Source organism: Microtus pennsylvanicus, chromosome 12 (genome assembly GCF_037038515.1).
Source record: "Microtus pennsylvanicus isolate mMicPen1 chromosome 12, mMicPen1.hap1, whole genome shotgun sequence".
Lineage (NCBI taxonomy): Eukaryota > Metazoa > Chordata > Mammalia > Rodentia > Cricetidae > Microtus > Microtus pennsylvanicus.
In genome coordinates, this window is record NC_134590.1 from 6,713,410 (window position 1) to 6,727,338 (window position 13,929).

A 13,929-nucleotide genomic window follows, 5' to 3' on the forward strand; every position below is an offset into this window, starting at 1 on the left:
TTTTATATGTTTCAGGATTCATGTGCTCTTTACAAAAGTGATAGAATTTGAAGTAATCATCTGTTAGTTTATGAAGTCACTGCAAACTGTACAGTACACGTATACTATCTCTTTTAACTCATAAACATACATGGTAGAATTTGTCAGTTTACAATTTTTTTTCAAGAGAAGATTTTAGACTCTATTAATCAATAGTTCCTTAAAACTACTTTTCTCAATGTGTTAGTTCCATCAAGAACAACATACAGTGTCTCTACCTCCAAATGTGGACACATTGTGAACACAGCAACCCCCGTATTCTGCAGGCTTTTCTAGCACCTGCTTTGTGAGAGCAGAGCAGAGCAATAGTCTTTAGGTTTTGATTGTTGCCTCCATTAAGTCCTTAAGGGTTAAAGCCTAGTGTTGTTTGTCCCTGCCGTCCAGAACCAAAATAATCACACAGAAACTATAATATTTAAATCACTGCTTGGCCCATTAGCTCAAGCTTCTTATTAGCTAACTCTTACATATTAATTTAACCCATTTCTAGTAATCTATATATTGCCACATGGCTGTGGCTTACTGGCTAAAGTTCTGTCAGGTTCCAGCAGGGCTACATGGCTTCTCTCTCACTCCATCTTTCTTTCACCCAGCATTCAGTTTAGCTGTCCCGGCCTAGCTCTGTTCCCCCATAGCTCTGCTATAGGCCCAAGGAAGTTCTTTATTAACCAAAGATATTCACACCATACAGAGGGAATCCAACATCACCTCCCCTTTTTTGTTTAAATGAAAAGGAAGGTTTTAACTTAGTAAAATTACATATAACAAAACAGGTATCAAGCAAGAATTATAGTTACAATATTTATATCTACTTTATCTCTTATCATAACTAAGGAAAACTATATTATTACTACCTACTCTTCAGCTCCATCAAAGACTCCAGAGGATATAATATTACCTAAGTAAACAGGAAGTACATTGTAAGCAACTTGCAACACTCTAAAGATGACAGAGACATCTCGCTGTCTGGACAGTCAGCCAAAGTTCTTGTGTACCGTTGGGGCATCCATCTTCAGCCTACTGGCCCATAGTATCCAGCAAACTTTTTCATGAAGCAGGAAATCTCAAAGACAGTTCAGCCTATATTGGCAGTTTGTCATTCATGTTCTTCTGTGTACTACAAAATGTCTAGCAGGCTCTTTTATGAAGCAGGAACTCCAAAGGATGGTCTCACCTTTAGGCAAGTTCACAGTCATTGCTCTGTGGGACCTGCATGTCCAGTTTATGCAACAGTTTAGGCAAGAGCAGTTTCTTACCCAAATGGCTAGCAAACTCCATGAGGAGTCTCACCGATGCCTATCATCCTCTTGAAGTAATTGGTGCTGCCAGGAGCAGACATGTCTCATTGTCATGAAAAGTCCTAATTTCTTAAAACATTTAATTGCCATATTCTGAAGGTCTCTGAAATATTTGAAGAATATCTAATTGAAACATATCTCTATATATCTAGAAAACCTAACATGACTACAAGTTTGCCTATTATAGATGACGATCTATTAACCTTTTTCTTAATTATACATTACATTTTAAATGAACTGCACAATCACAATGCCTTAATCAAGAGCAGAAATATACATATAACAAGATTGACCTTAACCAATGCAAATCTCTATAGCATATCCCCCTTTAAATATAAAGAAACATTTATAGACAATATTTGGGAATATGGGTGTAGTTCTTTCCAAACTGCTTCCTGCTGTAATTTTTTTGAGGAGTGTACAAGGCAACCTTTTATTGGGTTGTGGTCTATCAAACCACATTAGCCTGGAAGGAATCCACACATTCTCATCCTTTGTGGAAACAAAAGAAGAACCTCTTTTCCAAAGCAACATAGCCTTAGACACAAATTCTGAAGTCAAGATACCTTTATAATATACATGCTGGTTTATCTTAGCAGCCCATACAATGAAATGTCTCTCTGTATTTAGCTTCTTCACAGTAAAAAAAAAAAAATTCAAAGAAAACACAATAATATACATAATCCAGACTCTCTGTAAATTCTCCATCTTTATTTGGCTTATCTTTTTTACTCATTTTATCTCTGTACTCTGTCTCTTTAAACTTTGGTTTTGTTTTGTTTTTTTTTCGAATGATTTACTTTCTCTCTATACTCTTCTCTCTCCCAAGACAACATATATTTATTCAACACTGTGACCCATTTAGAGGTCTTCTATATCTGAATCTGTCCTATTGTGTATCTGTAATTCTTTATTGTCCAGGAGCACTTCTTAAATATTATCCACTAAAAGGGGCAAGAGCCAGTTTTCTGGGTCCCGAAGGTAACATAGTGTGGACGAGCATTTCCTCTGGGGGAGGACTGCAGGGTGCAAGTATACAGAGCATGCTTTATTGAAGGTTAAGCTCCATATTCTCCACCCCTGCCCTCAGCCATGTTAAGTCTTTAGAAATAGAGGTCGTTTGACCTTTCTTTCAACTCCCTAAACTCATTGCTGCCCAACTTATAAAATATAGCCAGGCTACTTGCAGTTAGCAGGTGTGTATCAAGAGAAAACAGCTCCCAAAGACTAGTGACCAGCAGGACGAACCTTGTTTATCCAGAGTGATTATTGTTTCTATGTCGTGTTTACATTGTGTTTTCTGTTGTATAAGCTGTAGACTACAGTGGTGATTAAAAAGCTAATTCTACTTTAGATCTTTCTGTTAGAAATTAAATTAGTGATTATTTCTGCATTTTACTATGTCTTTGTTTATTAGACCTTGAGGACGGGGCAAGGAAGTTTTTTGGTGGAGGTAGGTTGAGACGGAGTCTCGTAGTCCAGGTTCACCTCACATGCAGACTCTTCCGCACCACTTCCCAAGTGCTGAGATCACAGGTGTGGATTTTATTGTGTGAGTGTTTTGCATGTGTGTGTATATGTGCACTATGTATGTGCCCAGGATTTTAGGAGGTGAGAGAGAGCATCAGACTCCCTACAACTACAGTTCTGGATGGTTGTAGCCACCATATAGATGTGAGGAACAGAACCCGAGCTCTCCCCACAGCCCCCAGTCAGTTGGTTCTTAAGCCCTGACAATCTACACACTAGGCTTTAAAATAGCTGAGTTGCTTGTCTAACTTTGAAGTTTGTTTATAAAATGTCTGATATGTTTGATGGTTCATGTGCCACAGACTTGAAAGTAAAAATATAAAATTAAAACAAAGAAACCTAAATAATTAATGCCTTGACAAAACTCAGCCAAAAAGGCCTTTCAGATTCTCGCTTGAACCCTCTCTGCACAGTGACTGTTTGGAAGGGTGAGACACTTCCCATAATGCAAGGAGCTGTGCTGGACGGCACTGCTGTTGTGTGGATTGTGTGTGCTCATAGCTGACATTAGGAAGTCAGTACAGGCTGCGATGAAACTGCAAAACCCGTACTCATGACTCTGAGTCCTAAAGCAAGAGAATAAGATCCTGGGCTGGCAAGGTGGCTCAGCAGGTAAAGGTGCTCGCCAGCAAACCTGATGACCTGGGCTCAGTCCCTCAACCCCTGTGGTAGAAGGAGAGAGAACTAACTGGCCTGTCGTCCTCTGTCCTGCACACATGCCTGTGGTACCTCACTAGCTCACACATGCACGTGTGCGTGCACACGCACACACACGCACACATACATGAGTAACTAAATATTTTTAAATAGGTTGTGTCATATTTTTCAAATTAACAACTTCAAATTTCAAATAAATGTGCTGTTCTTTGCAAACATCAGTGTGGTAAGTACGAGCTGCACACGCATTAGCATGGGGTAGCGCCGGGCAGGAAGCTGACTTATTCTACATTTCCTTTGCTGACTAATGGACTCTGGTAGCTGTCTCTGTGTTTTCATGTAGCTCTTCTAGGATTTGAACCTAAACGGCTCATGTGGGAAAGTCCATCACCAGCATGTTTAAAAGATAGTAAAGCTAAAAAGTATAAAATTATTTTCTAGAAATTTTAAGTGAGAAAAGTAGATTTCTGTAACCATAATAATGATGATGATGATAAATAATTTAGTATAGTTTTCCATGTAAAAGGAAATTGAGGTAATAACACTTTGTTGGCATCCTTGTCATGTTTGCCATTCATTTCTGGACTCTTCACACACCTCTGCCTGGGGCTCTGCAGTAGAACAGGCAGAGTTTGTCTGGACAATGGTGATTGGTCCATCTTGTTGTATTTATCATGTATCTGCCTGGAGGGTTTTTCTTTTTATTAATTTCAATATTGAGCACATGTTAAAACAGTACTGCTTATTATTAATTTGTTTTCAGTATTAGAAGTTTTTATCGGGGTAATCTTGTAGTCACAGACGTTCACAGACGTTAGGGTCAAGCTAAGGGCCTTTGCTCGGTCATCATACCCTAAGTTACAACACACTTAACCTCCTTTCTCAGGGTTGAATTTTAAAAACTTTAAAAATTAAAGTGGGTTTTTCTTACTGCTGGGTAGGGCGCCTCAGTCCTCCAGTATTGGGAACCACAGGCCAGAGGATTATCTTGATTTTGGAGCCACTGTAATCTACATAGTGAATTTCCACCTGCCAGGGCTTGGGAATGAGACCCTGTCCAAACACCTGGAAACAGAAAGCTTTTACTTCCCCTGTGGCCATCTCAGTGGGTTTTGGCAACTGTCTCCCATACCAGACCTCTCCCGAGGTCGGAATATGGCCATGTATTTTACAAGGCTCTGGTGTGAGGCACTTGCCTACTTTCTTGTGAAGTGCCAGAGTCCCGGAAACCATGTGAAGTGCTTGGAAGTTCCCTCGGGGTCTGCTCAGCCAAGGGAAAGTAAGAGAGGATCCGCAGACAGGAGTCCTGGCGAGCGGAGCAGCTGGAAAGGGCTGCTAGCTGCTTCCTCCCTGTAGCCAACTGTTTCCTCCCTGTAGCTGACTGTTTCCTCTCTGTAACTGCTGTTTCCTCCCTGTAGCCGACTGTTTCCTCCCTGTAGCCGACTGTTTCCTCCCTGTAGCCGACTGTTTCCTCCCTGTAGCTGACTGTTTCCTCCCTGTAGTCAACTGTTTCCTCCCTGTAACTGCTGTTTCCTCCCTGTAGCTGACTGTTTCCTCCCTATAGCCAAATGTTTCCTCTCTGTAACTGCTGTTTCCTCCCTGTAACTGCTGTTTCCTCTCTGTAACTGCTGTTTCCTCCCTGTAACTGCTGTTTCCTCCCTGTAGCCAACTGTTTCCTCCCTGTAGCCAACTGTTTCCTCTCTGTAACTGCTGTTTCCTCCCTGTAGCCAACTGTTTCCTCTCTGTAACTGCTGTTTCCTCCCTGTAGCTGACTGTTTCCTCTCTGTAACTGCTGTTTCCTCCCTGTAACTGCTGTTTCCTCCCTGTAGCCAACTGTTTCCTCCCTGTAGCCAACTGTTTCCTCTCTGTAACTGCTGTTTCCTCCCTGTAGCCAACTGTTTCCTCTCTGTAACTGCTGTTTCCTCCCTGTAACTGCTGTTTCCTCCCTGTAGCCAACTGTTTCCTCCCTGTAGCCAACTGTTTCCTCTCTGTAACTGCTGTTTCCTCCCTGTAGCCAACTGTTTCCTCTCTGTAACTGCTGTTTCCTCCCTGTAGCTGACTGTTTCCTCTCTGTAACTGCTGTTTCCTCCCTGTAGCTGCTGTTTCCTCCCTGTAGCCAACTGTTTCCTCCCTGTAGCCAACTGTCTCCTCTCTGTAACTGCTGTTTCCTCCCTGTAGCCAACTGTTTCCTCTCTGTAACTGCTGTTTCCTCCCTGTAGCTGACTGCTTCCTCCCTGTAGCTGCTGTTTCCTCCCTGTAGCCAACTGTTTCCTCCCTGTAGCCGACTGTTTCCTCCCTGTAGCCAACTGTTTCCTCCCTGTAGCCAACTGTTTCCTCCCTGTAGCCAACTGTTTCCTCCCTGTAACTGCTGTTTCCTTCCTGTAGCTGACTGTTTCCTCCCTATAGCCAACTGTTTCCTCCCTGTAACTGCTGTTTCCTCCCTGTAACTGCTGTTTCCTTCCTGTAGCTGACTGTTTCCTCCCTATAGCCAACTGTTTCCTCCCTGTAACTGCTGTTTCCTCCCTGTAGCTGACTGTTTCCTCCCTGTAGCCAACTGTTTCCTCTCTGTAACTGCTGTTTCCTCCCTGTAACTGCTGTTTCCTCCCTGTAGCTGACTGTTTCCTCCCTGTAGCCAACTGTTTCCTCCCTGTAGCTGCTGTTTCCTCCCTGTAGCCAACTGTTTCCTCTCTGTAACTGCTGTTTCCTCCCTGTAGCCAACTGTTTCCTCTCTGTAACTGCTGTTTCCTCCCTGTAGCCAACTGTTTCCTCTCTGTAACTGCTGTTTCCTCCCTGTAGCTGCTGTTTCCTCCCTGTAGCCAACTGTTTCCTCCCTGTAGCCAACTGTCTCCTCTCTGTAACTGCTGTTTCCTCCCTGTAGCCAACTGTTTCCTCTCTGTAACTGCTGTTTCCTCCCTGTAGCTGACTGCTTCCTCCCTGTAGCTGCTGTTTCCTCCCTGTAGCCAACTGTTTCCTCCCTGTAGCCGACTGTTTCCTCCCTGTAGCCAACTGTTTCCTCCCTGTAGCCAACTGTTTCCTCTCTGTAGCTGCTGTTTCTTCCCTGTAGCCAACTGTTTCCTCTCTGTAACTGCTGTTTCTTCCCTGTAGCCAACTGTTTCCTCCCTGTAGCTGACTGTTTCCTCCCTGTAGCTGACTGTTTCCTCCCTGTAGCCAACTGTTTCCTCTCTGTAGCTGCTGTTTCTTCCCTGTAGCCAACTGTTTCCTCCCTGTAGCCAACTGTTTCCTCCCTGTAGCTGCTGTTTCCTCCCTGTAGCCAACTGTTTCCTCCCTGTAGCTGACTGTTTCCTCCCTGTAGCCAACTGTTTCCTCCCTGTAGCTGCTGTTTCCTCCCTGTAGCCGACTGTTTCCTCCCTGTAGCCAACTGTTTCCTCCCTGTAGCTGCTGTTTCCTCCCTGTAGCTGACTGTTTCCTCCCTGTAGCTGACTGTTTCCTCCCTGTAGCCAACTGTTTCCTCCCTGTAGCCAACTGTTTCCTCCCTGTAGCCAACTGTTTCCTCCCTGTAGCTGCTGTTTCCTCCCTGTAGCTGCTGTTTCCTCCCTGTAGCTGACTGTTTCCTCCCTGTAGCCAACTGTTTCCTCCCTGTAGCTGCTGTTTCCTCCCTGTAGCCGACTGTTTCCTCCCTGTAGCCGACTGTTTCCTCCCTGTAGCCAACTGTTTCCTCCCTGTAGTCAACTGTTTCCTCCCTGTAACTGCTGTTTCCTCCCTGTAGCCGACTGTTTCCTCCCTGTAGCTGCTGTTTCCTCCCTGTAGCCAACTGTTTCCTCCCTGTAGCCGACTGTTTCCTCCCTGTAGCCGACTGTTTCCTCCCTGTAGTCGACTGTTTCCTCCCTGTAGTCAACTGTTTCCTCCCTGTAACTGCTGTTTCCTCCCTGTAGCCAACTGTTTCCTCTCTGTAACTGCTGTTTCCTCCCTGTAACCGGCTGTTTCTGCATAGAAACTACACCAGACCCTCAGCAGAATTGCCTCTTGTCAATTAGGTGACTGCTAATTCTTCTAAAATTCTTTCCAGAAAAGCTGCTGTTGGGGCTGATGACACAGCCCGCCTTCCCCTGGTGGTTTTCCCTGCTGCTGACTGGAAAGCAGGGAACCTGTGTCTGGGCTTCCGTGGCAGGGTGGATGTCAACCAGTCAGCCCTGGTTGTGTGTACAGAGATGTAGATGACAAAGTAAATCATGTGTGTTGTTACAGCACAGACTTAGGGGATGAGGGGGAAGAAATGTGCACAAGGTTGTTTCTTGGCGTGAGTGTGTGTGTGTTTGTGTGTGTGTATGTGTGTATTCTTTTGAAGTCATCCATGATAACAGCACTGCTGAAGTTTTGTTTTGCAATTTTTATGTCTGTCTGCTGTTCAGGGCACTGAAACTTTGGTATGTTTAAATTTTATTTAAAACCCTGTTCTTTGGTCAGCGAGGAAGTAACCGTATAAGCTCAGTGGTTGTGTAAGTGGCCAAGTAGGTCATGTTAATTCCCTTTGAGTTGAGTACATCTTCTGTATGTCTTATGGTCCTCAAGAAAATTTTGGTTTTGATATCTTTATATGCTTCCCCCCCCTGATGTGTCTATACTTAATACCCTGTTTTCAGTCTGAGATCCCAAGTAAACAACCCGAGGCTCCGAATGATGTCATTGCCCAGAAGGTAAAACACTAATTACCACAAAGGAATGCAGACTGCTGGGGCTTTGTTCTTGATGCACGGTAGACTAGAGACTAACTTTACAGACTGAGTCTCCTATGAGGTCCCTGGGCTTGAGACTTCTCCCCTTCCTCAGCTGCTCTGCGCTCTTGGCAGGGACTTTTTGCTGCTCACTAACAGGCGGGGCTGTCACCTGACCCAGCGTGTGCTGCTTCACGCGTGACTAACCCGTTGTGAGGCATGTTAGTGATGGGCAGGCGGGCACCCTCGGCTTTTAAAATATACTGCAATTATTTTAAATGCTGAGAATGCAAGACTATGCCAATTAAATTGCTTTCTAGTCAGAAGAAATTAATCTAAAAACAAAGCATATGATCACTTTTTTAATTGGCATGTATTTTTCTTTTTTTGTTTGTTTGTTGGTTTGTTTATTTTCTAAAAAGGTTCAGTACTTTCAATATAGATAAAGAAATGTACCTCAACACATTTTGGAAAGAGTCAGTAGCCAGATCTACATCCATTAATCCATTATTTTGCCCATCACTAACTATGCTATCATATCATCTTTGAAAATACTAGTAGTTTTGGCGGTGATACTCCGGTTACTGCCCAGCCTCCTCTACTTGCCGTCTACTAAGTTTGTCTTTCTGTTTCAATGACGTATAAGCAATTTAGAGTTGAATATGATCATTTTCCTTCTTAGAGAATACCATAAAGGGGCTAAGTTTCTTGTCTTCATCTCGTTTAAATGGAACACGCCATTTCCCTTGTTAGGTTGCCCGTCAGCTCGACTTCCCATTCCTGCGAGATCACTCCACATCCTTTGATATTTTCCAGGGTTGTGCCATGTTTTCCTCCCCCCTTTCTGCGTAGCCCCCTCCTCAGTTTGCCCACAGATCTCAATGACCCTGCTCCACACCTGAAATTAAAGGAAGGGCATTATGGCTTCAGTTGGGTATCTCATGTCTGGAAATCCTTTTAGTATTTCAGCCTAAGTATCTCACCCACCCAGGCACTTGCTTTCCATTTTAGTTGGAAATCAGTTACAAGAATGTGAAAAAAAAATAGGATTTTTTTTAAAGAAGATTGAATGTCATACTTCTTTGAGAACCAAAATGCTGTCTGAGGGGGAAGTATGTTTGGAATTTTCAAAGCCTGGGTGTTAGCAGTCCTTATTCATAGACATTCTTAGAGATTTCGAGCCATTGCTTTCTCCTTGTATGTAGTTTTAAGAAGGAAAACAAGTTTAGGTCAATTGGAAAACTCATTTTAGAATAAAGATGATTCTGTGAAAGAAATATCCTAGTATATCCAGAATATTGAATCTTTCCTTATATCTTTAGGTATTCATTTCTTCATCAGAATTAAGTTATATCTGTTCTTTAGTTATATGTTTCCAAATAGTACCAGACAGTAATACAGACCAGCTCATCTTGCAGGCCAGCCAGAGAGTGCCACCTAGTGTTGAAGGTGTTTTCTGTGCCTAGTGATGTAGAGGTGGCGGGTGCTGGCTGTGTTTAGGGTCCTGCAATCTCTCGAAGTAAGCACTTGAGATTGTCCCCGGTGAATGAGCGCCCTTCAGTCTCCTCTGACAGACATCACTAATTTTCCCCTGATGTTTCTATAATGAATATCCCGCTTTCAGTCTGGTTGGTTCAATCCAAGTTGCAGCCCAGTGTCCTTCATAACGGACATGCTCTCCTCTGCTGTCCCAGAAGGTCAGCAGATCCAGAACTGACGGAACTGCACCAGCCCAGAAATGCTATTTGGTTAAACATGGTCTCTTTCTCTTGGGAAGGACAAAACTACCAGTATTGTTCAATATATGTCACCTTACAAACTGTGGAGTTTTTAATGGAGCCACATAACCTGGAAGTCTGTGTATTTAGTGTTTATTCACTTAGTCTACACAATAACCCCTAAACAATAGGAACACAGAGAAACCCTCACAAGCTTGTGTTGTACTGGTTGAAAAAGTCGTTTTCTCTTGTTATTTCTTAGAAACCTGCTCGGTACAGAAGAGCTATAAGCTATGACAGTAAAGAATACTACTTACGCCTGGCCTCTGGAAACCCAGGCATTGTTCAGGATGCTATCGTAGAGAGTTCAGAAGGGGAAGCTACCCAGCAAGAACCAGAGCATGGAGAAGACACCATTGCCAAGGTCAAAGGTCAGCCTCCTCTTTGAATCTGATTTCAAATCATTTGGAGCATTCCTTCCATGTGACTTCACATGTAAATATGAGCATTTGCAAACAGGAGGGTCAACTATAAACATGTCTGTAGACACTTGACCACCGCAACTGAAAGACTGATGTGTGAATGAGAACTGAAGAGACTGTCTCTATTCCCTATAGATAGGTAAGGTTTATAGTCATTGGCTCAATATGTTTTGATTATATTTCACAAAACACTCAGAGAAACCCGATTCTCTTTTAAATTTGTAAGTTTTCTCAAGGCAGAGATTTTTCATTTTATGTGATGTGTAAGTGTGCATACATAGTTAGGTGTGGCACAAGCACACACGTGTGCTCATGCACATGGAAGCCCCAGGTCATTCACAGGCCTAGCTTCTCAGAAGCCTTCTACCTTGCTCTCTGAGCTCTCTTTCATTGGCCTGTAGCTCGCTAGTTCTGTTAGGCTGACTGGCCAGCAAGTCCTAGGAATGCTCCTGGCTCAGCTACACCAGTTCTGGGGTTACACATGTACAACATTACCCCCAGTAAAGTATTTCTTAATTTTAGTTCATCTGTTCCTGTGCTGTTAAAGAGTTCTATTCCTGTTCCTTGTGATCCATTGTTTGACAAATTTCATTCATGAAGAATCACATTGCTACTTTGGGTGAGGCTTGGCATGGTCTCCTAAGCCCTCTGAGTTCTGATGCGTGTAGTATGCCGTCCCCATGTGTAGCAGGGACTGTCATTAGCCGCTCACTCACAGCGCCTCTCCCGCGCTACTCAGACGAACAACGCGTTCTTGCCACTACTTTCGCTAGCTGTTGCCATCATCCGACTTCCCGGAGAATTGACTGTGTGTGATCGTGGTCCCAAGGACTTTACAGTCATTACCAAATTTAGCCCTCCAACAAACCTCTGAGCTAGGTAGACTCCTCCCCCGTTTTATAATGGAGAAAACCATGGTGCACAAAAGGCAGATAATTTCCCAGAGTCATGCAGGATTGAATTCCCAAGCCTTTGCTGCTGACCCTGAAGCACTGCTGCAGGCCTGTGCTCTCCAGCGTTCTCTTCCTGGAGATGTATAACACAGACTGTGTGTGAGTAGCCTTCGCTGCCGTGACAGCACATGACGAGTAAACTCAGAGCAGAGGTTTCAGAGTCTCCTGTCGTGGCTGCTGCCGTTTTTGAGGTCTGTGGCAAGACCACAGGTACCACGCGGGAGAGCAAAGCTGCTCACCTCATGCAGCCACAAAACAGATAGGAAGTGTCTAAATATCCCCTCCTGGGGTACATCTCCTAATGACCTAATTTTTCCCACTGGGCTCACTCTAAAAATTCCACCCTCTCCCCAGCACCATCCTAAGGCTTTAGCCCATGGGCCTGTGGAGGCCACCTGACCCATAACCGACTCTGGAACTAAACTGTTCCCCGCGTGACCCCGTTGGTTTCTGCACTGCAGGCCTGGTGAAGCCTCCCCTGAAGCGCTCTCGGTCCGCACCTGATGGAGGCGATGAGGAGACCCAGGAGCAGCTACAAGACCAGATCGCTGAGAGCAGCTCCATAGAAGAGGAGGAGAAGACAGACAATGCCACCTTGCTGCGCCTGTTGGAGGAAGGAGAGAAGGTACTGTGTGTGCTTCTGGGGAGCGAGTGTGCTGAAGTAGCAGCAAAAGACAAGGAGCAAGAGCGCAGGCGCAGGGCGACTGAGGGTTCTACAGTGCAGACTCATCAGAAATGGAGTGCATGGTTGACCTGCCTCTCTCTTCTGCCCCACCGTTAGACCACACTCTGCAGACAAGCCATCCTGCTGCCCCCGCCATGATGTGCCTTCCCCTCTGCGTCTCCATCACTGTTCATCATGCAAACTGCACCAGCTGACCAGTGCCCTCACCTCCCGCTTGTATTCACTCCGTTCTCCCTCACAAACAGGAAGCTGTCTGCCTCCTCGGTGCTGCCCGCTCCACTGCTTGTAGCCTGAACATCTGCTGCAGCCTGAGCGTCTGCCGCAGCCTGAGTGCCTGCCGCAGCCTGAGCGTCTGCTGCAGCCTGAGCGCCTGCCGCAGCCTGAGCGTCTGCTGCAGCATGCATGCTGCACTCATTGCATGCACCGTGGTTTTAGCTCTGGACTTTGCTCATGCTGTTTCTTCTGACAGCTCCCCCCACTCCCCTTTACCATAAGGTTCCAGCTAGTAACATCTGTGTGTCCATTAGTCTAGAAGTCTGTAGCCCACATGAGGACACTTGCCTGCTCAGCCTCACTTAGGTGCCCCTCCCCCGGGCTTGCAGACTGCCTAATAGCTATCAGCTATTCCCTTATTATAATCTTTTGTTCCTGTATCTTCTCTTCCTGGTGTGTGCTTATACTCAGACACTGTTTCCTATCCACATCCCATCACCTTATATGACTCCAATCATAACAGACGCACAAACCTTCCTGCAGTAATTAGCTATAGGAAGAAAAATGGATAAATAGGTTACTATATCATGAATTCAAATATCACCCTTCTTGAAAGGCTGTCCTTAGTTAAGTCCTCATACAGCCCCAGAGATCTAACCAAGTCATGAGAAGCTGGTGTGTAATTGAGGCAGTTCTGCTCAGATATGTGCTCTGCATAACCTTGAATGAAATTATCAAAGAAAAAGAGCCATGTGATGATGAAAGCTCAGCCGTTCAGAAGACAACAGGAGAGGGAGGCGCCTGTGGGCCTGGAGCTTCAGCATCTCCACCTGGATGCTGTTCCTCACTGTGGTTTTAGTGTTGAAAACTCAGAAGCTTATGTGCCCCGAGATGTCAGTCTGTCATTTCCTCCGTCCCATCCTCCTCTCCATGACAGTAGCTATTTTAAAGAAAGTCAAGCAGCTGAGGGCAGAGCTCAGCAGTAGAATAGGTGTCTAACATGCATGGAGTCTTGGGTTTCATCCCCAGCACCATAAGGAAAACAAATTTAAACATGTCTATGCCTGGGGATATAGCTCACTGGGTAGAGTGCTTAACCTTGCACACAGGAAGTTCTGGGTTCAATCCCCAGTCCTGAATAAGTGGGATAAAGTGGTATAAGGCTGGAATCCTAGCATTCAGGAAGTGTAGGGAGGAGGCTTTGGAGTTTGAGCCCAACCTGGCTGTCTTAGTCAGGGTTCCTGTTGCTATGAAGAGACAGCATGACCATGACAACTCTTATAAAGAAAAACATCTAATTGGAGGCCTACAATTTCGGAAGTTTATTTCATTATATTCATGGTGCAACATGCAGGCCTGACCGTGCTGGAGAAGAGGCTGGTAGTCCTTGACCTGCAGGCTACAGGAATTGGTCTGGGATGCTGAGTGTAGCTTGGGCACATGAGACCTCAAAGCCTGCCTCCACAGTGATACACTCCCTCCAACAAGACCACCCCTCCTAATAGTCCCACTCTTTGGGGGGCCATTTCTTTCAAACCAGCACACTGGCATACATGAGACTACGGGTTACCACTCATGACATGGGTGACCAAGGCTGGTCCCACAACTGTGGCCTCAGCGGGTAGGAGACAGACATGTCACGCAGAGAGAGAGCTGGGGTTTATTTAGCGAGTATTGGGAA

The 13,929-nt window shown here is 44.9% G+C and overlaps 1 protein-coding gene across 5 annotated transcripts in view; it reads left to right on the forward strand.

Moving 5' to 3' along the window:
- Positions 1-13,929, forward strand: part of Wdfy3 (WD repeat and FYVE domain containing 3) — a 255,135-nt gene that overhangs the window by 200,755 nt on the left and 40,451 nt on the right. For 4 of the 5 annotated variants that reach the window (XM_075942728.1, XM_075942727.1, XM_075942729.1 and 1 more), the window contains 3 exons: positions 8,126-8,179; positions 10,178-10,346; positions 11,812-11,975. In XM_075942728.1, coding sequence (XP_075798843.1) covers positions 8,126-8,179; positions 10,178-10,346; positions 11,812-11,975 — 387 coding nt within the window. The remainder of the gene's footprint in view (positions 1-8,125; positions 8,180-10,177; positions 10,347-11,811; positions 11,976-13,929) is intronic. The other variant, XM_075942731.1, reaches the window with a different exon arrangement.